The sequence below is a fragment of the Drosophila persimilis genome, unplaced genomic scaffold (assembly GCF_003286085.1).
Source record: "Drosophila persimilis strain 14011-0111.01,24,50 unplaced genomic scaffold, DperRS2 tig00000000-arrow-pilon, whole genome shotgun sequence".
In the NCBI taxonomy this organism is placed as follows: Eukaryota; Metazoa; Arthropoda; class Insecta; order Diptera; family Drosophilidae; genus Drosophila; species Drosophila persimilis.
The window spans coordinates 13,170,012-13,194,277 of NW_020825288.1; the positions used below are offsets into that span (position 1 = coordinate 13,170,012).

A 24,266-nucleotide genomic window follows, 5' to 3' on the forward strand; every position below is an offset into this window, starting at 1 on the left:
TGTGCCTGTGTGCCTGTGTGCCTGTGTGCGTGTGAGCAGCGAAGTCGAGCAGCGAGACCCGAGCCCCAACCGTTGCCCCAACCGACACTTGTTCGCTGCGAACACATCCCGAACGAAATCAGTCCGAACCGACAACTTGCAAGCGAATGAATGGAGGTGCTGCTGCTGCCTTCTTCGGTCGTCGCCGCCGCCGTGCAACCTAAACAAAAAAGTGTTTTATAGAAAAATATATAAAAAGTAAAGCCTCAAGCCACCAAGAAACGGCTAAAATATTGTTCATAATCTTTAACAAATGCAGCTGTCAAGTGTTTTGTGTGTGTGCACTGCATATTGAGTGGGGAGCCGAAGCCAGCGAACCGCGTGTGATTTGTGCATCCTGGCCCAAAATGACAGTGTTTCCATCCGTGGAATTTTTAATTTAGTGGGCCCCAATGCTGTGCACACATTTTGGGGAACAACTCGGGCTACTTCTGGGTTAATTAAGGTCCGATAAGATATCGCAGCAACTATGACGCCGCCGCAAGACGCCTACCGTCTTATCGGAGAGGCGAGTACGGCAGGGTGGGGTGGGGTGGGGGGTTGGAGCGTACTTGCAGTTGGGACCGGACGTGTTGATTGTGTTGTTTTATTGTGCAAGGGATTTTGCACGCATTTCCGATAGATGTCATTACTCATGGCCCGTGGCTCGTGGGGGTCTCGACGCGTCGCAGTTTGACTCAGCCTCTGCGCAACAAGTTGTTTGGGTTTGATCCAACATTGGCTTCCAACTGTTTTTGCACCCTTGAAGAGAGAAGGTGTATTTCGGTTTGGAACAGATGTTTGCCTTTCACAAAAGAAGGGAAGGTAGCTTAAAAAGAGGAAACGTAAAGAATAATACATTCCATTATATTGGTGGAGACCGTTCTCCAAGAGGGTATCCACAAGGCTTCAGCGTCTGCTGGGGCAGACGAAGACTTGTGTTTCCTTTTTGAATCAGGTTAAAAAAGTAAAAATTGTGAAAACTGGTCGGAGCAGGAGACGAAGCAGAGGAAGGAGGAGGAGGACCTGTTGGCCAGTTCGGTGAGCTGCTGGCTGCTGGCTGGTCGGGTCTTTGCGCTGCTGCAGACACTTTCTACTAACGTATTTCTGCTGGCGCTGCTGGCCAGGCTGGCATTGCATAAAGCATTAACTGGTTCGGCAAGGGGCTTTTGGGGATGCGGATTCCGGTCTGGGGGTCTTATCAATGAACTTGCCAATTGGATTTGTGTGCGGGGGAAAATCGCTGCCAAGGTTCAGGGCTTTTTTCGAGCAGCAGCTAATTCAATTGTTGGCCCTCCGCTTACTGCTGAGCCAACACAAATGAAATGCGGCCAAGAAGAAGTCGCACAAATGCAGCCCAGAGTCTCGCCCCCAAAGGAGGCCGCACCGATGAGGGGGCTGTAGGGTAGGGGCGCTAATTACAACAGCAACAGCGAACAAGGCGAGGCACGGGCCGCGGGATCGTCGGGTCTCTGGGGTCTGTCTCTGTAGTATGTTCGGGACAGGCGGCAGTCGACTGTCCGAGTCGGAGTGTGTGCACAGCATTCGGAATTAGATCTAAACCACAATCTCAACTCAATTAATAAAAGCAGCTGAACGCCGCGGAAATGCCAAGCAAATGATAACGATAAAGATATAGCAGCCGCAAGAGATTAAGATAAAGAGAAACGATCCACAAAGCGCACGCGTTTAAAGTAAATGCCTTCAAAGCAGTTTAAATTTCAACGCCCATCCCCACACCGGACTGTGGAAAGATCAACTGAAATTACGAATAATTAACCCGAGCAGCGAACGAAACAAATAACAACTTAGAAAAGCAAATAAGTAAGCTAACAAAATGCCCATCGTTGGACAGCAATATGGCAATGGCTTTCGGCCATACAGCTCCTTTCGAGTGCCGCGAGGCAGTTGCAGCAACAACAATAGCCCCAACAATGGCCAAGTGGCAGGATCCGGAACCACCCAGCCACTGAGCAGCAATGGAGCCAACATCAGCACACGGGTGATGGTGAAATCAACGCCAGGCGCCGCAGCTCCAGGTGGACATCGAAGCAAGAACACAGCAGCCTCATCCTCGTCCTCGTCATCCTCGATTCACCAGCAGGCAGCGCCGGCCACAGCAACAGTCGCGCCAAGCGGTGGTGGCAGCTTCGTGCGCCAGCAGCCGTGGCGCAGCAGCTACTGCAGCAGCAGCGGCAACAGCAACAACCGCCACAAAGTGCAGCAGGAGTCCCACAACCCCAATCCCCACCAGCAAAGACTAGGAGTGAACAGCAGCAGCAGCTTTAAGCCGCTGACACCGAAGCTCATTCGTCGCATTGAAACCACCTGCTCTTCGTCCTCGGCCGCCTTGCGGCATGGCAAGGCAAGGGCGCCGGCACCACCGAGCAGCGCCCAGCAGCAGCCGCCACGACCTGGACCCACGCCCAGCACTGCCAGAAAACAGTATCAGTCAGCAGCAGCCGTTCCCAGCCAGATGGGGACACCCACGAGCCAGAAGCGCACCCACCAGACGGCGGGCAAGTCCGCCAAGGAGAACTGCCCAGGGGCGCGACTCACGCAGCGTTCCAGCAAGAACTATCCGGCACCGCAGCCACCGACTGTGGCCGGGCGTAGCAGGCAAACCACCAATGATCTCACAGGAGGAGGAGGAGTCGTAGCCACTCCTTTGGCACAGCGTAGGCAGCTGCCGGCCACGCCCAAGCTGAGTTTCAAGCAGCGCAATGGGTGCACCGCCACCAGCAACGGAGCTGGCGGCGGCGGCAGCTCCTCGACCGGCTCCAGCGACTCCCACGACTCGCCGCGACTGAAGAAGGCCTTCTCGAACAAGTTCCCCCAGGGCCTGCCCTTCGAGGAGGAGTTCTATGGCAGCAACCGCAATCGCTCCTACTCGCAGTCCTCCAGCAACTATAGTTTCTACAGCTCTGTGGGCGCCGCCACCACACCGCACGACGATGACGAGGACTACGGCGACGAGGATGTGGAGGACATTCACGCCGACGAGTTCCAGCGCAAGCCTGCCACCGATGAGTCGCTCTACGTGGACTTCTCCAAGCTCGTTCAGAGCCGCCAGCAGCGGCAGTATGTCCCAGCCAGCTCCTGGATCCGGGCATCCCCCGAGCACAGCGGCAGCAGCTGCCAGCTGACTCCCGCCCAGCAGAGGCGCAAGAGCAGCAAGTACGCCCGCTCCATGCACGAGTATCTCTACAGCGACGACCACCAGAGCGTCTCCCAATCGAAGCATCGCCTCTCGGTGGTGGACGAGCCCGAGGATGGTTACTATAGCTATGCGGCGGGCACTCCCGAGCCCGAGACGACGCCCTCCACCCCCAGGACGGACATCTATGTGGCAGCTGCCTCGTGGGCCCCCAAGCCGCTCTATCCCGACCGCGTGCTGTTGCCATCATCGGGAGTATCGGATGGAAACAACAACAATCACAGAAACACATGCCCCAACAAGCAGCAACCACAGCAACAGCAACGGCGTCGGTCCGAGCACTTGGGGTCCACGACGTGTGAGTATAAGTGAGTGTCTCTTCAGCATTCAGTGTACGGCATGCGGAAACTGGAGCCTAGACCTTGAGTGGTCCACGTCCACGTCCACTCCTCTTCTCTCTCCAGCCGCTGACTAAGCGTTCTGTCCGCACTTCATTTAAAAGTCCGATCCCCTCCATCGCCTCTCCAATTGAATCTTGTTTTGTTTTTTGTATTTGTTGGCGCTGTGCCGCTATGATTCGGTTCAAGATCTCTCTCCCAAATTTGGTCAAGCACACCGCCCCTACTTATGAGCGGTCTCTGTGTGCGGTTCTGTCCAAATAGTCGGACGTCGACGACGACGACTCATTAGGCAACTCAAGCGCCGGGTTGTGCAACTGCTGTTGCTGCTGCTTCGAGAGCTTTTAGCAGCGATCTACAGGGCATACTCCATTTGTTGACTTAGGCTTTATGCCCCAAGAGTTTTGGCCTCAATTTAAAAGAACTTTCTAGGTATCCCTCCCTGAGGTCTGAGTGCTAGTTTTTCGCTTGAGTGAACTAAACTTAATGCTCGGCGAACAATTAACACTTTTTCCGACATCCGATCTAATCTAAAATCATTGTGATATTAAGATTTGTTATAAATTTGAGTTTATGTTATTTAAAAACAAGTTCTGAAACTTGAAACTAGATTTCCTGCACTAATTCGTATACCCTTGAAGAGGTAGAGTATTATAAAATTAGCTAGACGTTTGTAATGCACAGAAGTAGGGATCTCCTAGAACCCCTACTCCTATTAGATTTACCCTTCGAGAACTACCGACCGAGTCTCGGTCCCGAGAATGCAAAAACAAAATGGAGGCATCAGTGCGCGCCCGAGATTCGGGAGCGGGAATAAAAAAAATCCAAGTACAGCCGTACTTCTCTATTACGAACTTCCGTACAACGAACTTTTCTATATAACGAATTTGTTTATAGAACTCTGCAGAAATTAATTTACGAATTTTCCTTATAATGCATTCTCCCTGTGATGTGCTATATGGAAGTTAGTCTGTAAATTAAAACATACAGTAAATACATAGCGATCCGATCCTGCTTATTCTCTATACAATATATCAGCATCCATCCGTCCATATGTTTCTATTCGGAAAAGCCTAAAAGGGAGAATAAGAAGGATCGGATCACTATATTATGTAGTCGCCATAGTAATAAATGAATAGGTTTATTCTCGCATTGTCATTAGGTGGACGGAGCACAGGATTGCATAAGATTGCATATAGATAACCTAAGTACCGCGTAGAATTATGCCGCTACTCCCAACGTCAGGACTGGGCAATCGTCCAAATTGAAGGGCATTTTAAAATTCGTGTCATCGGACTGTGTCTTCATGGGTTTTCTGGTTTACTCCTGTTGTATTTAGTATGTTGTGCATCTTTTAATTGCCAATATCCTTTGGGGACATTCCTCAGTAGCTCTTCTTTTGTTTCCCTTTTGCAATAATGTCAGCAGCTGTCTCTCTCTCTTTCTCTCTGTAAATGGGACTGTTATAGGCCCTGTCCGCTCATGGGAGCGGCCACGCAGAATGAATTCTGTTAAGCCGATAATGTCTTTTGGCTTTGAATTTGTCGCGTTTTTTGTTTGCATTTTTTTTGTATTTTGTTGGAGCTCTCGAGTTCATTTATCTGACGTTTATCACGATCTAAAACCGGACCTGTCGCCGCAGACCCATATACGATCATAATCGATGCTGCTACCGCCGTCAGAAAAGCGCCCGGCCATAAAGCTTAGATCTTGAGCTTACATTCAGCAATCAGCAGCATTCTCGAGCAGTTTCCGACAGCCAGCAGCAGACAGACCCAATGAAAACCATAAATAAATCGACAAAAAAAAGCAAAAACAAAGGTAAATAATGGATGCAACAGCAGAGCAGTCTGGGTTGGCTGTTTAATGTTTATACGAAATGATTTTAATGCATTTTATTGACTTCCTATAAACAGTCAGAGCCCGAAAGGTGATTGACTACTCGGCATAACGAAACCCGTACACCCCCAAAACCCCCGAAACGACTCTCGGGTAAATCACTTCAGGAGAGACGGAGGGAGGCGGAGAGCAGAGCTTCTAGACTTGATTTAAATCGAAGCGAAAAATTTCTCAACGCTTCCTTTTTTGTATTTAAGAGGGGCTTAGAGGGATCTACAGCGGCTGGGGGGGGGCTCTGGCATATTTAATTTTTGGCCTGTCGTTCGCTTTAACTGTTGTTTGTTTTCGTTAACAGTAATGGCCGGCACACAGACCGGAGGAGGAGGAGTAGCTCTCTCTCTCACTCTCGGGGTAACATTACATTACGTTCATTGAACCGCGAGCCCCGATCCGGCGAACCCCGATCTCCCCGATCTCTCTCGTTGAGTGACGGATCCAAAGCGACTTTGAGTCAAGCATTTGAGACATCAGGCATTACTTGAACCTGACATGACCGTCAGCTCTCTGTGTGGAAAGTCGCTTCCTCTGTCCGTCCATTGGATGGCTCCTCCTCCTTGTAGGAGTGGTGCCTCTCCCGTCTCTCTGTCTCGAACAAAGGTATCATCTGCTTTATTTGCAGTGCTCATCTCTCTGTTTGCCTGTTGCCTGTTGTCTGTTTTCTGTGTGTGGCAATCAATGACCTTGCAATTGGCCAACATCAACCCAATGATCTCCTGCTACTGCCACTGCCACTGCCACTGACAAGTGCCACCCAAATGGATTTGCATAATCCACAGCTGTGTTTGGGCCGGGCCGTTGGGCTGTTAACATACTTGGCCACTTACTCATTCTTTTTGTTCATAAAAACTTATAACAATATTTGTAACGTAACGGCATTTCTTTTGTCAGTTAAGGAGCGCGCGACAATCATTCGCATGCCCCAAAGACCACTTACGCTCCCCCCTCCTCCGTATACCTGTTCTCGAATCGGATCGAAGCCGAAAATTCCGGTTTCTCATTATGTTTCAGTTGAACACCAGAAATATGCGTATGTATAAGTATTTATAGTACTGACCTCTGTCGCCTAATCAATGAGCGGCTAAACAGAATCGAACAAAGACGAAGAATCGCGTATAAAGTTGGTTATACGAGTTCGATAAATCAGGGAAGACCCGTCTTCTGGAGAAAAGATAAATGATAGATCTTAAAGAAGCCACAGAATCATGCGATTCTTTCTAATGGGATCTGTGGGGAATTTAGGTTTTATTAAGGGATAAATTACGTATAAAAATTCAGTATGGATCCAGGCTGAGCCGAGGGGCACTGCTGCATGACGTGTAGGCGAGCTTGTCGCTTTCCTGGAGCAAAGAATCGTGTAGAACCAAAAACCTGGAAAAACAGGAAATATCTCAAAGATAAATATTTAAAGAACAAACCTCGCGGTTTTGTATTTTATTAATCAAAAAAAGAGAAATTTGTGAGGAAATTCATCGAGGAAATCGCCTCCGATGATCTGTCAATCACAAACCAAATATTTACTGAGCTAGTAACACGTATTTGGCATGTTCAATGACCAGACCTTGGAAGATCAGCCGCTCTTTGTGTGTGTTTTGAGTTTGTTGATCCGAAATGGGAAATATCTCGGGGATAACTCACTCGATGAACTGTCAATCCATCGCAAATATAGAAAATTATCGAGCTCTTGTATCAGTGTGTCATACGGCCTGGTTCATAAACCCTCGAAGGCTTGAACCTTGAACTATTTATGACTCTGTAGCATTTTTCGGGGGCTATTCAACCTCTGGCGGGGCTTTATTTGACTTCGTTTAATTTTCGAAGTGACGCATTACTTCTTCACTTCAATCGTAGCGAAAATTGGTATCCAATTGTTAACGCTTTTTTATGGCATTTGTACATTTACTTACTTGGGCTTTAAATGTTTAATTTGTACAAGCGCAAAACATGGACAGAGGGACAGGGCGAGCGATGGCGGAGGGTCGAGGAAGGAGGGAGGGGGAGGGAACTTCACATATGTGCGCTACGCTTTTGCTTAATGTATTTATGGCAATTTCAGGGTCAAACAGCAAACAGCACCGCACCACAAAAAGCACAGCCGTCGCATCGGAGAGGGAGACCCCCCCCCATCCCCTCCCCTGGCCCCACCCGCAGCTGAATGTTTGTCGGCAGTGCAGGCAGGCAGCAGCCACAAGCTCTCTGGTGGGTTTAAAGTGTCTCACTCTCAGCCTCAGCTGCGGTTCGGTGTGCTCTATGTAAATCATGACAAAAAATACTAAAAAAAAAAAAAAAACAGCAACAAATAAACTGGTTTTTGAATGATTAATTTCATAATTCAATAACACAGCACACATCCCGTATAAGATACTATTTGCTGTGCATGTCTCTGATTTGCTCAGTCCCCAAATGGTATTTGAAAGCAGAGCTTCATCGTTCCTTCTAAATCGTATTTCTTTAAGTACATATTCTATTCTGTTATTCTATGATATTATGCTAGTATTCACTGGGATTTTACTGATATTTTTTATTAATTTTTCTGGCATTTATAATAGTAGTCTTCTCAAATTTTAACTACCTTTTTTATGGTATTTTTTAATAGTATTCTTCTGGCATTCGTACTGGTGTTTAAATGGAATTTTTTCTTGTTCCTATCTCACCTACTCGATCTCCATGCGCAAATAATATATGGTATTTCTTGTCGTGGAAAAAAGTTGGAAAGGTGTTCGTACAAATTGCCAGCCATTAAGGAAGTTGGTCAAGACATTGAATGATGTTTGTCTTTTGTTTAATTGCATTGCATTTGGCATTAATTCCGAGAAGGGAAATGTTGCTTGAAAACAAAGAAAACCGCAATTGGCTGCAAGAATCGGTCAAGGTCTTCGTTGCAATATAGGAAATTATGTGCGCCATGATAACAGCAGAAAATCTGAATTAAGGCTAGGCCCGGCCATATAAATGTTGTATCATCTTTAGGCCTGCGCAAAAATCAAGGCTAGAGCCAAAGGCAATATCTGTAATCTGTAATCTGTAATCTGGCAGAACCCTCAAGGGCAGTCCTTTGAGTGATGAAACGCTCCGCCAATATGGGTGCGATCACATTGAGTCTTCGATTTGTATAGCAAACTTTGTGTCAATCACCCCTGGGAACCTCTTATTGGAGTCCCTCCCACTTTGTGGCCATATCTTATCGTCTTTCCCATGGTACCGTCATAACTTATTACCACTCAAAGCAATAAAACAGTCAAATTCCTGCAATCACCTTCCGATCATCGTGTTAATCGGTGTTCCATAACAACCCAGAACCACACAACTATTAACCACATGGTGGAAAATGTTCCATGGATATTTATCTTATCTATTTCGATTTCACATCGGAGTTTTCCTCGCCCGGCAAGCCCTTTTATAACCCTTCTGTTTGCTTTGGTTTTATTTCTGGAAGTTCTTTTGGGTCAAACGTGGCTTTCCTCGATTTCTTCGGTTGCCTTGAGTGTAATATTTTATTGAGCCAATTATCTCTACGACAGACAGTCACAGGCTCTGTCTATAAATGATCCGACCCAAATCGGGCGGCTATTATGAACTTGATTTGCCATTCGCTTCCTACTTCCCGCACAAGTGTGAACACCCTTTTCCACTCTGACCAAAATCGAAACCGAAATCGGATTCAGAATCATTAATATCCAATTATAGTTGGCCATAAAAGTTGTTCTAATTTGCACGCAGCGTGTCATTAATCAAAATGCTGAAAGAACAGGCTCGCATGCGCTCCTATAGAGATATTCCTTTTATTAACTACCGTAAGCCAGCAGCCCCATATGGGGCTTCTCGACAGACGCCAGTCAAAGATCACTTTATCTGTCAGCTGCTTTTTGGATTTTTGGCCCAAAGGCACAGCCATAGAGGTAGCATAGAGGTACCATAGAGGTTGGTGTAGAGTCTCTTTCAAGCCAACAGCACACTCGTCCCTCCTCTCCACTCCGCTCCGCTGCGATCTGCGTGTGTGTTCAAGTTGATTTCTTGAAGTGTGCGCAGGCGTTTGAGCTTTTGTCATGGCGTTGTACGAGTAATTGGTAGGCAGACACAGTACACACAGCTATGGTCAAAAGAATAGGGATATCACGTTTAGAATCAGTACAAAATATTTCGAATTTTAACTATAATTTAGGAGCACTCCAACAACAGCTCGAGAATCGAGTCGGACAGCGATCAGTCTTGGTCACGCGCACGACATGTATTTTGTTTTTCCATTTTCTTTTATATGAGAATTTTTTCTAATGTCGTAATAAAAGGCCATATCTTCTACAATTCTGCAAAGATACTGGTTTCACTCCTATTTGGTAGGATCGGCACATGTTGATGGTCATTATCTATCGGTATTCTATCTAAGGAAAATCGGGAATCGGAGGGAATCGGTATTCTATCAATATTTATCTAAGGGAAATGCTAAGTTATTACAAACCGATTCAAAAATGGTTTCTTTTGCCAAATTTGCACAGTAAAGGCTTAGTTTTTAGGAAGGAACATATCTCCATCGTTACATCGAATGCATTTTTGAAAGTAGTAAGACAGTGTAGATCAATCATTCCCAATTTTCACTCCTATTTGTATGACCGCTGCTGCTGCTGCTGTATCTGTATCTGTAGCTGCATCAGTGTGCATGTCTGAGTGCCAGTGTGCACGAGTATGTGGATCGCGGATCGTACTTGTAGTCAAAGTCACTTTCAGCTTCACTGCCGGCTGCCGCCATTCCGCCACTCCGCTCCGCTCCTCCCTCTCCGGTCTGTGCGCTCTCTGTTCGGTTCTGCTTCCACCATAATTTGTGCCCAAATTTAGAGACCCAACCGATAGATAGATAGATAGATTTTTTTTGGGGGCCACGTGGGCGATCGCAAACCGACAAAAACTTTCGTAATCGCTCCAATGAGAGTTGCCTTATTAGCATATGGCTCTGGGCTCTGGGCTCTAGTCTCAGACTTCTTGTTTGTTGTTGAATCGAGCATATCCGAGGCGGCACAGCCACTGCATAGGTCAGTTATCTTCCGATCAGCTGATTCATCAGCCAGCTAAGATCTCTGGCTGCTGCTGGTGCTGCTGCTGCTACCCACCCGCATCTCGATTGGAACCATGAGATTTTGTTTGTTGTGTCTGATGTGTCTGGGGGTGTGGTGTGGATGTAACATGAACATGAACATGATCATGAGAGCAGCGCTCTGGCTACCTATTGCCGATGCTATTGACACAGTTTCTGGCCTCGATCGTGGCTGCTGCTGGGTTCACCTTCTGGTAGCAGTACTTTGTGGATTGTGTCATTTCCCCAGACCAGATGAAGTACTCTCAAAGGCATTTAGCCAAAGGTGGGCTGCCGCTAGATAGCCAGCCAGCCAGCCAGCCAGCCAGCGAGCCAGAGCCAGGTAGCCATCCGGGCCAAGTTGATTAACTTGATTGGTAACGCAAAACTTATTCGCCAACACACGTCTCACAGCTGGGCCCAAGAATCCGATCGCGAGGAGTGCGACGTCGGCTGTGGCAAGGCGAGCGTAGAGCGTGGAGCGGCTTAGCGCACTGCTAAGTAGCTTTCCATGTAGACGACAGACGGCTACGACTGACTGCCGGTTGTCCAATTCTCCTAATTCTCTGACTTGGTCGCTTGGCGGCTTGGCGGCTTGGGCGTCGCCCCAAGGACGGCCGGCCATTCATCCGCACTCGCAGTCGCGCGCACATCAAGTGTTAAGTAATTCTTGGATCGCACTCCATATTAACCGCATCTCCCTCTCTCCGTTCTTGCAGTTTCGATGACAGCATCTCTTCCCGCCGGCGAAAGGAGCGCTCAAAGCGTTCGCATCGCAAATCCCCCGCCACGGGCCGGCGGCAGCATCAGAAATATCGCTACAGGGACGAGACCTCGCACTCGAGCTCCCGTCGCCGGCATCGCGATCGGCCCAAGGATGAGCGCGACAGCGGGCGCAGCAACAATCGACAGTTGTCTCTGGCTAAGGTAAAAACTTTTCATTTTATCATCACACGGCACACACACCCACACACACACCACACACACAATGAAAATTGTAGGGACACAGGGCAACAAAAAATACAAATATATACATACAAATACCATAGAAAAACTAAAGAAAAGAAAAACCAAAACCAAAACGAAATGGTAAAAGAACAAATAAAGTTTAAACGAAAAGACAACTGACAGAAAATCTCCTACAGATACACTATATGTGCCCCTGTATCCTAGAGATACCCTATATGTGCTCCTGTATCCTATAGATACACTAAATGTTCTCCTCTATCCTACAGATACCCTATATGTACTTCTCTATCCTACAGATACACAACATGTGCCCCTGTATCCTACAGATACCCCATATGTGCCAATCTATCCTACAGATACCCTACATGGTCCCTACAGATACCCTATATGTGCCCCTGTATCCTACAGATACACTATATGTACTTCTCTATCCTACAGATACACTATACGCTATATGTGCCCCTCTATCCTACAGATATTACGTATATGCCCCTCTATCGCAGCGATCTACCCATCTATCGCAATGCATTTCATTGGCCTGGGTTTACCCTTGTGTGTGCCTTCTCTTTGCCAAAAGGCAAAACGTTTTTGCTCGATCCCCGATGATAGATCGTTGATCAGTTGATAAATCGCCGCTATACCATAAGATTCTCCCCCCGATACGCGATGCTGTTCTTTAAACGATATCTGGAAAAGTCGCAGCAGGTGGCCGATCACTTTGAGAACTCGCGGATACCGTGTTATATCAAAATGCGTGAGCTGCCGGCTCCGCCGTGCAACGATCACTGCCGTGATCTGCTGTTCGTCAGCTCCGCACTGCGTTATTTGCCGTATACCGAGGACTGGATTGTTGTCGAGTACTTTGCGGATCACGACAGTGATTATCTTGTAAGCTAAGCCAGCCCTGAATCCGAAAGCTCTTTTCCACAATGTAATACTCTCTGTTCGCTGTTCTCTGTGCTGTATATTTTGTTATTGATCGATCGATCGGTGCCCGCTCCTCCGACTGTTTGCCAATCGCCTCCGCCTCTGCCTGTTGACTAACTTAATCGCTCGCCTTGCCTCACATGTTGCCTGCTTTACGAAATAATACACTATAAGCGAGTACATATAGACACTCGATTCTCGATTACATGTCGAGTGCTTTTCGGATTGCTATCACGATCGGACGCCATTGCAACACTCGCAGAGGCAGAGACGCTCGAACGGAGGCTCTTTCTTATCTATGCGGCATTCTGTGTGTGTGCTAAATTTGTCATCAGATTTGCCACTTGCTCTTGCTCTTGCTCTTGCTCTTGCTCTTGTGTGGCGGCTACAGTAGCTGCACTCTCAATGCCCAGCGGCTATGCAAATGGAGCAGCAGTCTGTGTTTGTAGGATGACTGGGATGCAGTTGGACTGCACTTGAGATCATCGTCCATCCATTCATCCACCCATCATGAGTAGTGTGAGTGTGTGAGCGACCTGATAACGACACTTGGAACTTGTTTAAGCAAGAAGATCTTTAATTTGTAGTGTGCTGCCTGTAAAAAATAATCTATTCGAGGAGGAAATTGTGTCTAGGGTTAAATATTTTATGTATCGTATCACAGTGGACCAGAACATGGATACTTTTATCTAAAAAAGCTCGCAAATGAATGTTTAACAAACTATCCAAACGAATGATCCATTTTCCGATGGTTTGCGGATCCATTTTCCGATCGTTTGGCCTACTGGGATGTTCAAGAAGATCTATTAGTCTGAGTAGAGCAATTCAGAGATCAGCAATTACTCGATAAATTGGTGTACTAATCCATGGAATATGTTTAAGTTAAGCAAGATCCAAGTACATGTTGTACGAGAAATGGCAGTATACTGCAGCGATCAGGAAATGTATGGTATATCATCCATAGAATATGTTTAACATATTCCAGCAAGAAAGATATCTACAGAGCTTCCTAATCATATAGAAATCATCCAAACCGCAATACGATATCTATCTATCTATAGCTCTACAAGTTCTCAAGTGGTTCTCTTGAGAAACCAACTAAAAGTATATCATAAATGGTTACTATAAGAATAAGAGATATTCCCCATAGCTGATAAGATACTACCGTCTGGGAAAAATACTTTCAACATGATGAAATTTTTGCAGCAATTGTTTGTGCGATCCAAGGTTTAATTCTATCCAGCAATTTGCTTAATTAAGCAAAACAATCTTTATAGTTTTCATTCACTGTGGCGGCACACTTCTCTGCCGTCCGTCTCAGTATCCGTCTCCGTCTCCGTACTCGTCTCCGTCTCCGCCTCCGTCCTAGTTATATATTTTCGTTGATCAATTGATCATTTGACATTAACTCGTTGTTCTGTTCTGTTCTGATCTGTTCCGATCTGCTCGTACTGCCTCTTCTGCTCCTCGGCGGCTTTTGTCAGTTGCCCATTCCGCCGCCAATTGGGTGGGGCTGCTGAGTAACGCGCATAGAATTTCCACCCGTACCCCCCCTCCGACTCGCCAAGATTCAGTTCTTTCGACAATTGGAACAACAGCAGATCATCCGCCATGCGGTCAAGGCGACGAAGGCGAAGAATGGCTTCAACGAGGACGAGGACGAGGACGAGGATGCGTACTACAATGGGTATGACGACGATGAAGATTGTGTGGCAATCACCCGCTGCCTGATGCTCAAGCGTCAGCGTAATCACTTTGACCTGGTGGCACTCTGCGATATGCCCGTCGATCGATATGCCGGCGACAATTGGATAGTCGAGGAGTACTTTGTGGATCACACGGACGACTATCTCGTGAGTGAAGGAAAGGCTGCTGCTGCTGCTGTCTCCCGTCTGCCGTCTCCCGAGTCTGTGTCTCTTTGTTGAGTGTTGCATGCATACATGTTGTGTGTGTCCCCTATCTGCATCGTTCTCTGTCTCTCTTTGTGCCTCTTGCCACTGCGCATGTCCATGCCACCACACAGCTGATGATGCGCGCGCAGCTTCTCTTCTAAGCAGTTTTTTTTCTTCTTCTTTCTGCTTTCTTGCCCTGCGCCGCCGCCATTGGAAAATTATAAATAAAGTTTTTTCTTTCTCCGCTGCGTGTTTTTTCGGTTTTCGGTTTGTCGGTTGAGAATTTTCAAATTTGAGAAAACCGAAACAGATTCAAATCTTCGTTTGTTGGCAGCAGAGTGTCGTCCGTGTTGCCGCCGCCTGGTCGTCGTGGATCGTCGGTTGTCGGTTGTCGGTTGTCGGATCGTCTTTTGGCCATATCTTTTCTAACAAAACGTGTAACGGTACTGGGTTCGGATCTTCCCTCACTAAATATCTGTATATAAGTATATATATATATACATATATATGTACATATATCTCTCTCTCTCTCTCTTTTTATCGCTGCCTTTCGCTAACTTTGTTTATCCGTGTGTTTCGGGATTGGATCTACATATAAAGATATATACTATGTATGATACCTGTAATGATTTGTACAAACAAACAAGAAACGCACAAAAAGAACGCAAATTGAAACAATTGTTGGGCTTCTGAGGGCTACAATGTGACATAATACCCAAAAAAAACTAAGAAAATTTAAGTGTTTTAAAAATAAAATTGAAAACAGCACCAACATCAAACAAAATAACAAAAAAAAAGTGTTAACAAAAAAGCAAAAACCAAATCCAATGTGATAATTGTGAGGGAAGGGAAACCAAATCCATACCCCCAGGAGTGCACACAGAATTCAATAGATTTCGAATGAACTTTGAACTTTTCCAACAAACTTTTTGCACAGGGAGGAAACAGATACAGACTAGTGCAACTGCAGAGATACAGATACAGATAGATAGATAGAGATTGACGAGGCACAAGCAAATGAGAGAAATGCATGCAGAAGGAAGAGCAACAAATGAGAAATGGATGAAGGAGGAGGAGGAGGAGCAGCAGCGGCCAAGCAAATCAAAACAAAAACTCAAAACTAACAAACACACACACGCACAAGAGAAAAATCACACGAAATGGAGCACACACGTGTATGAGTGTGTGCCACATATACCCGATATACATATATATACCATATAGTTTCTATATACATATACTCTGTATGCGCCACACAGATCAGCGGGGATTATTCATCAGCCTGATGCCTGATGTCTGATGCCTGCCTGCCTGCCTGCCACAACATCATCATCATGATCATGTTGATCTTTGCTGATGGTGCTGCTGTTGCTGCCACAGAGCCGCCTCTGTGTTCCTCCCTCCGCACTTCTCCCCCGTTCGGGTTTTCCTATAATTTCGTCTCTATTGCTATTTTTGTAATGCTTGCATTTATATTTAGTGCCACAACAAAATTTATATAGCGAAAAATATTCAGTACCCAATAATACTCGTACCATACCTTTCGGACATACTCGTACTCGTTTGATGGAAAAAAACAGTCAACAGTGGGATGGAAATGTTTTTCCCTTAGTTTTTTTTCCCCCATATACATAATATATGTAGTGTGGATCTTGTGTGTGTATGCGATCGTACAGTGAAAGACGACTGAGAGAAGCGCTAAAAGATCACCAAAGATCAGGAGGGAAAAAGCTGAAACTAATTGAAAAATGCAATCAATTTGCAACACTGCAATTATCACAGATCATAGAGGCAGCAATTGGGTATTAGAAAGAGATCATTAGATCATTCACACCTCTGAAAGAGGCTTCACTGTACACATGGGGAGCACTAGCGTCACACGTACTGTGTCTTGGTCCGGTCCGGTCCGGTCCGGCGGCTGCGCCAATTTACGTGCGTCGTCGTCTATTTGTTAAAAATAAAAACCGAACCGATTTTCAAACAGAACACAGAACCCCAGCGAGATATCGCACATTAGTAGGTCTCGAGATCGGCCAAAGATCTCCAGGGATCTCCGATGATGTAGATGGATGATATATGTAGGGCAGGGCAAGGTGTAGAGGGAGGGCGGAGAAGTCTGTGAAGGCGGCGCTGCGATCAATGAGCTCATTGCTGTTTACGATTTGTAAATTTAAGGTATATAAACATATATATATGCTCTCTATATATGTATATACATATATACCCCAAACAAATGTACAGTGAAAGCTCTATTAGAAGGATCTAGATCAGTTGAAAGGTGGAATCCTTTTCAGCGAAACTCTAGTCGAGCAGCCGACATGTATGTTGTTTCTCGGGCATTCTCGAGGATCAGTGTTCAGCTACAGAGAGAAGATTCACTGTACGTCTCTCTCACTCTCTGTCTGAAAGAGCTATTATATTCGTATATACAAATAAATCGGATGTAACATCGGATGTAGACGTATATATGGGGCGCCAAGAGGGACGCAGGAACACGGCGATGCGATCTTTTGGTCGATCACCGACGATCATTGGATCAATTAATAAGTCAAGTCGAAAGGCGTTTGCCAAAATGCCAATGAGGCATTGACATTGAGCGTACGAGATCCGATTCAATCCGATTCGATTCGATTCGATTCGATTGTCGAGCAGCCGCAGGTTTCCTTTGTGGCCAGCGCCAGCTGCCTCGCGAGTCTCGTCCAAGTAGTCGATCGAACGCTATCCAACGCAGTCCGTGGGAAACAGTCCGACCGACCGCCAGTGCAAGATTAGGTAACAGAAGAATTCCCAATCTTTTTTATTGATTCGCTGTACACCCGAAGAAGCAGCCACCGCCAGAGCACACTGGACCAAGAATCAAGCAAAGAAAGCGCCACCCCCCAGGCAGAAGAATGTCAAACGAACTAAGCGAAATGATCGCCCTCGGCTGTCCGGATCTCACGTCTCAGAACGAGCTGATCCTCGATACGGAGCGACGTCTCAGCATCAAGCAGATGACGGCCACAGATTTGGCCAATCTTCGGGCCACAGCCGCTGCCGAGGCTGTGGCCCAGGCCCGTGCCCAGGCGGAAACAGAGGCACGGGCCATTGCCGAGGAGCAGCTGCGGTTGGCACATGCGGCCGAAATCAAGGCCAGGGCACGGGCCGCCCTTGAGGTGCAGGCACAGCTTCAGCGGGTCATGGAGAGCGAGAAGCGCAGACAGCGCGAAAAAGAGGAGAGAGACCAGCAGCAGGAGGAGGAGGATGATGATGAAGAAGAAGAGGATGAGCCCGACCCGGCCAAGGGGTCGCTGGCTCCGAATCCCGCACCACGCGATCGTCTCACGTCACTGCCCAACGTCCTGGACGATGCTGGGGCTCAGGCCACCTCCAAGGAGTCCTCCCCCGAGAAGAGCACCTCTCACCTGGCCGACTCCATTGAGCTGTTGCGCATGCAGCGTGCGGCACGCGACGCCCGCTCCACACGCAACAGAGAGCGCTCCATATCGCCAGAAGAGCGAAATCGCGAACGCAGTGCTGCCCCCGACCGCCTCCAGAGTTCGGCGAGCAGAAGCAGCATCGACTCCACCAGTGTCAGTGCCTCGGTGTCCAAGGCGACCAGCCGTCGGGGCAGCACCTCCAGTGCGGCCAATGAGCCCGCGGCTGAACCACCTCAGAGGCTCGTGGCACCCAATTTATCAACAAAGTTTCCGCTCACGAAGACTGTGTCGGCACCCAACATGATGACTAGCCGTCGCAGCAGCCTGACGGCACTCTTTCCGGGCCCCTCGCCCCTGGTGGCACCCGAGCCCTCGCTTCACACCAATCCACAGCCAGTGGCACAGCCACAGCCCGAAGAGGAGGTGCATGAGGTACCCAGGTTGATGATTCGCAGAAAGACACCGCCGCCCGTGGGGGCCAATCTGGGTGTGAATCTGAAACGGGTCACCGCACCCAGTGGCTCCGTTACAATCAAACCCAAGGAGTCACCCATGCTGGGCGTAGTCCTGCGCAAAGTGGAAAAGAAAATTGTGCCACAGAAGAGCATCCTGGATGATGACAAGCCACTGTATCACTTCTCAATCGTGCGCAGCGATCACAAGGAGCATGTACCGGCCCAGAAGCCGATGCCCAAGCCCGCACCGGCCGCAAAGCCCAGCCCCGGTGGCATCCTTACGGGGCCACAGGTGATACGGACCGTGAAGCAGCCAGTGCCCGCCAAGCCGCAGCGTCCGCAGATGGGGGTGCCCATAACCATCACGAAGATCCAGGGCGACAAGATCATTATAATCAAAAAGATCATTGTGCCGAAGAACAGTAAGATACCGGAGCAGTATCTGCAGGTTGGTGCCGATCCTCCTCATGGTGCTCGTCGTGATCGTCGTGATTGCTCTGTGCTGTGCTGTTCGGTGTCTCTGTGGTTCCGTTTCCCGTCTAGTGTCTCCCCTATTTTCTGTGTTCTGTTTGAAAACTATTTACAATTAGAGTTTACCTCGATTGTTGCTATTCTCTCGATTATTCAAACAATCATGCACACACACACACACAAGATCAGAAATGGTATATACCTTTGTTGTTGTTGATGGAAAGATTCGTTAAGATTAGGATTAGGCTTCCCCTAAGAACCACTTAATTTAATATTATTTGACGAGGAGCTTATTCGCTGTAAAAATATCTCATACGAGAACAGATTCTTCCGCTTCGAACCGGTTCCGCTATGATTGCTTGTTAACTGAATGGCTAATTGTCATTCACGCAAAAGCATGGGATAGAACTCTGGTATCCCATAAGAGTATGGATTGAGTCGTACGGAATGACAAAGCCCATTCGCCAGGAGTGATTTCGGTTTCGTTTCCTATGAACTGAATGGGCATTCGAATTGCCATTCACGCGTGAACGTAGAATAATTTCGCATTAGCGAACAGAATCATTCGCTACTTAGGAGACGAGTGAAGGAATGAGATTTTGTGATTGCCAACTGAACAACAATCACGTGTGAACGTAACCTAGCATTTAAGCTTCCAGTGGAATGGTTGCCATTCACTCGTGAACGTAGGCTGCAGCATACAATGTTCACAGGATATGGTTAACTGATAGTCCACAACTGATAGTTCCCATCAAACGTTTCCTCTCGTATGTAGTTCTCTCTCGACAATCTCTATCTAGTATACAATAGAATACCAAAAATAATCAGGTGGAACGCTAACTCAAAGAATACGCGATAAAATCACAGCAAAGCGGAATAAAAGCTGATAACAATTGATATTCTGCCAAAAGCAGATCGATCCATAAACAAAAGCAGATCCCGCGCGACTTTAGAACGGTTTAGAAGGAGAACCTAAATGAGTGAAGATGTTGTTGGCCAGACATCCTCCGCAGTTGCAGTGCCACCACAAAGCCACCCCGCGAAGCCCAGCCCAAGCCCAAGCCCAATTCGCCCAATTCCAGCCCCAACGACTAGTGCGACTACACTGAGAGCCAGGGAGGAGAGTTCCAGGGAATCCCTGCCATCAGCCAGCATGCAGCAGGCGGCAGCTCCTCCGAAACCCGCACCGACTCCACCGGCGAGCGGACAGCAGTTCTTCCAGCAGGTGGTCTCCCCGCAGTTTGCATCGGTGCTGTCGTCCAGCATACCAGAGACCAAGTGCGCCGTGCGGTCGCCCATCTCCTCGCCGCTGGCGCTGCGCAAGAATCGGCCTCTGCTGCCGGCGAGTCCCAAGTCGACGCCGCCGCTGCCACGGAAGCATCATCCGCTGGCCTACAATGCGGCCACTGGGACCATCAGCTCCTCCGGCACGGCGCTGCCTGCGCGCCTGATGGCCACCATTGCCTCGAGTCCCGCCTCGAGCATCTCGCTGTCGTCCTCCTCATCGCCATCCTCCTCGCCGCCGCCACCAGTGCCATGTCGAGCGCCCAAAAAGCAGCCGCTTCCTGCTGCTGCTTCTGCGTCCTCTACGGAGATCAGTCTGGACAAGCTCCTCCAGCAGCAGCAGGAGCTGCAGGAAAAGTCGGCGGCGGCCACGAACAGCGCCAAGCTGGATGCCAATTTCTACGATGCGGAGATCGAGATGATGAACAAGTATCTGAAAAGTCTGCCGGACTACAGCGAGCTGGACAGGAAGCTGCACCAGGAGTTCCAGGAGTGCGAGGATCTGTACGATCGCCTGAAGCGGCAGCAACAGCCGCTGGCCAAGTCCAACTCGCAGCAATCGGTGAAGACCACTCCGGTGGGACCAACACCAGCGCCAGCACCAGCTGGATCCTCCTTTGGATCGTCCAGTTCCATGGGTCCGCTGTCCAAGTCGTCGTCCATCAATTTTGCCCAGAATCCCAGGGTACAGCAGCAGCAGCAGCAGCAGCAGCCACCCCTCCGCCTGGCGTATCCCTCGATCTTTGCGCAGAACGCAGGGGAACCCAAGCTGCAGCGCAGCATCTCCAGCTCCAATATGCCGCTGGGGAGCACGCCCAATCCCCAAAATGTCAATCCCTTCCGTCCGCTGCCCGGAAAGAATTGCCTGCAGAGCGGCTCGAATCTGTCGCTGAACAAGCAGCTGATGAACGACTTCTGGAGCGAAAACCTCACCGGCGGCGCCGGCTCCTCTCAGAAGCGGCAGACGCCGAAGCGGACTTTTTGGAACTACGAGAAGATCTGCGGGGCACAGCTGGGGGATGCGGGACAGCCCTTCAAGGTGGATGCCAAGACGGCCAAGAAGTTGGCCATCTTCGATCCCACTGTGGCGGAGGCGGCCCAAAAGGAGTTGCAGCGGCCACAGCAGGCTTCGCATCCCCACAAGCTGCAGAAGAACGCCTCGTTGTCGCACCTGGATCTGAAGGTGCGCCAGGCCGTCACCAAGGATGATCTCTATAAGCTCATATGCAATGAGCAGCCGCGCTCCCCCGCCACGAATGGGACGCCATTTGTCAGTCGAGTACCCGTCAAGCAGCAGCAGCAGCAGCAACAGCAGCAGATGCCTCCGCAGCAAATGCAACAGCCGCAGCCGCAGCAGCAGCAGCCTCTGCCCAAGAGTGTCTCCATGAGCCATGTCCCAGGAGCAGGTCTGCAGCGGACCACCAGCCGCACCCACATACCCTGCTACATGAAGAACTTGCCGTCGCTGAGCAGAAGCACCTCCAATTCGGCGATACTGATGTCGCAGACACAACGGAAGGAGGCCCCGCCACCTGTGGCACCTCCTCTGGCCAAGCAGCAACCTCCTGCTCCTGGGCCTGCTGTGGCCAAAAGCTCCAGCAGCTCCTGTGTGCCCTCGCCACGCTGTGCGGCTGCCTTCTTTCGACGCCCCCAAGAGGCAGCCTCCACTCAGCAACAGGTGGAGATGTCCTCGGCAGGCGGCGATGATTCGGCATCGCTGGAACGCAAGTCGGAGAAGAGCAATAGTACGATCAGTACGAGCAGCTTTACGGTCACTAATTGCTGCACCACACATCTGCCGCAGCTCTCGAAGTTCACCTCCTCGTTCCACATTGCCCCATCGACGACGACAAATGCCACTTCGACAACAACAACATCACAGCAACAGCAGCAGCAGCAACAACAAAGTGAACAACCGCAACAAAGTACCCCAGCAGCAGCAGGGACAGGGGCATCGTCATCTTCTTCGATGGCTGCCAACATCATCTCGGAGATGCCAACAGCAACAACAACGACAACAGCAGCGGCGGCGGCAACGTCAGCCACAAAGCGCCAGAAAGATGTCGAGAACAAGCTAGAGAAATGCCTGAACGACATGCTAAAGTTGAAGAGCAGCAGCAGCAGCATCATGTCGCAGTCGTTGACAGCAGCAGCAGGAGGAGGAGAGCAGCAGCAGCAGCAGCAGCAGCAGCAGCACAAAGACCCGAAGATCACGGGGGCAACCGTTGGCGAAGGCCCCACGAACGCCAGCAGCAGCAGCGGCAGCGGCTGTGGCGGGAACAAATATGGGGGCGAATCGCAGATACCAGTGCCAGTGCAGCTCTACGACCCGCAGAAGCCGTTGATGCAACAGCAGCAGCAGCAGCAGCAGCGGAACTGCTATCCCATTGGAAAGTCGAATTCTACCTCACAGCTACCGATGGGTGGCTATCAGCGATTGTTGCAGCAACAGCAACAACAGCAACAACAGCAGCAATACCCACAGCATAAACGTCCCTTCCTGAATTGGAACACTTTTGCCTGTTCGGCCATGAATGGATCCAGTGATCCCTTCATGCAGCATCAACAACAACAACAACAACATATGTACCCGCAACAGCAGCAACAGCAACAGCAACATCTTCCCCACAAGCTGCAGCAATCGTACTCATCCTCCCATGTGGCAGCGGCATCTAAGCAGACGCCCAAGTCCGGCCTGGCTCTCTTTCTGCAGAAGAATACCAACAAGGAGAATAAATTTGGGCAACAGCAACAGCCGTCGCTCCAGCCACCTCCTGGCATGATGCCCCAAATGTATGGAGCGTACCAGGCGCCTCAGCCTCAGCCACAACCACAACCACAACCTGCCTCCAAAATAAGTTATCCTCGCTCTGGGGTTGGCGGCCCCCTGGCGCACTCTGTCTCGTTCAGTTCTGCCCAGCGACCCACGGCCATGCAGCACCAACAGCAGTTCCTCCATCAGCAGCAACACCAGCAGCAGCATCCGCCACATTCCAACTTTGGGCTGGGGATGATGAGTCGCAATTACTATAATCTCCCCAAGCAGCAGCCGCAGCAGCAGCAGGAACGCAAGCCGCTGCAGACCTTTGATCCGTATGCCTATCCCAAGCCAAATCCGATGCAGTCGTCGGTCAAGTACCAGCAACAGCAGCAGCAGCAGCAGACAACGCATCCGCATACGCAACAGCAACAGCAGCAGCAACAGCAGCAGCAACAATTTCTGAATGCTTCCGTTGGGGTAGGAGCAGCGACAGGAGGGGGCGCCGTCGCTGGGCTTCAATATGATCCAAATACAAATACGCAATTGTATTACGCGTCACCGTCGTCGTCGTCAACGGCTGGGATGCAACCGCAACAGCAGCAGCAGCAACAACAACAACAACAACAGTTGCAACAAAGCAATTCTGTCATATTCAATCACTCAAATCAACAACAACAACAGCAACCACATCATCTACAGCAACAACAACAACAACAACAGCAGGCACCACAATTACACCAACAACAACAGCAACAACAAAATGAAATGTCCAAATCCGCATTGGGATTGCACTTTATCGAGGTAGATTCTATATGTATTCCACAAATCATACATATTTAGTGTATTTTTGTGTGTGTGTTTTTCGTTGCACTACTAACAGCACTACTGCTCCCCCCCTGCGTCTGCCGCTGCTCCCCTTCCCCCTGCCCATCATCAAGAACTTGCCACATAAATAACCAGATGAGTCATTCGGTGCGGTTCTCGGGCTTCTCCAAAAAAAGGCCTCTGACGAAGAGCATGATGATGTTGATGCTGATGCTGATGATGATTCCCTTTGCCATTGCCTTCGCCTCTGCCTGTGGCCCCCCCCCCCGTGTCTGTGCGAGTTTGTACTTCCTGTACTTTTGTGGCCTTTCAAGTGTGAAACATCCACAGCCCCAAAAACACCTCTTTCTGATGATTGGGGGCTCTTTGCTCTTGGCAGCAGACTCTTGCACCAAAACCATTGCACAATCGACAGACTGAAAGCTAAGGAAAAAGGGGGAAATTCAATGTCAATTTCCTTGGGGGCTGCTCTCTATAAATAGCCAGCGCGGCGGCCACTTAATTTATTGTCTGTTTATTTTGTTGCTATAATTTTTTTTTGGCTAATCTTTTAACTGCTTGATGATGCTACCACTGGCGCTGCCTCTGGCGCTCCTGCTGCTGCTGCTGGTTTATTGTTTAAATATTGCCAAACTGTATGTAATTGTTTTAATAACTAAACAACAAAAAAATAGCACTAAACAATACGCGGAACGGAACGCGTTTTTAGCAGAGAAAAATGGGATATCT

At 48.8% G+C, this 24,266-nt stretch overlaps 1 protein-coding gene across 8 annotated transcripts in view; it reads left to right on the top strand.

Moving 5' to 3' along the window:
- The window catches only part of LOC6587608 (serine/threonine-protein kinase Doa), a 40,023-nt gene that overhangs the window by 3,349 nt on the left and 12,408 nt on the right, over positions 1–24,266 (top strand). For 2 of the 8 annotated variants that reach the window (XM_026994704.1, XM_026994707.1), the window contains exons 1-2: positions 1,856–3,543; positions 11,254–11,461. In XM_026994704.1, coding sequence (XP_026850505.1) covers positions 1,856–3,543; positions 11,254–11,461 — 1,896 coding nt within the window. Of the gene's footprint in view, positions 1–1,561; positions 3,544–11,253; positions 11,462–13,989; positions 14,284–17,144; positions 18,649–19,686; positions 23,404–23,460; positions 23,514–24,266 lie in introns of those variants that run through there. The other 6 variants (XM_026994711.1, XM_026994703.1, XM_026994709.1 and 3 more) reach the window with 6 other exon arrangements.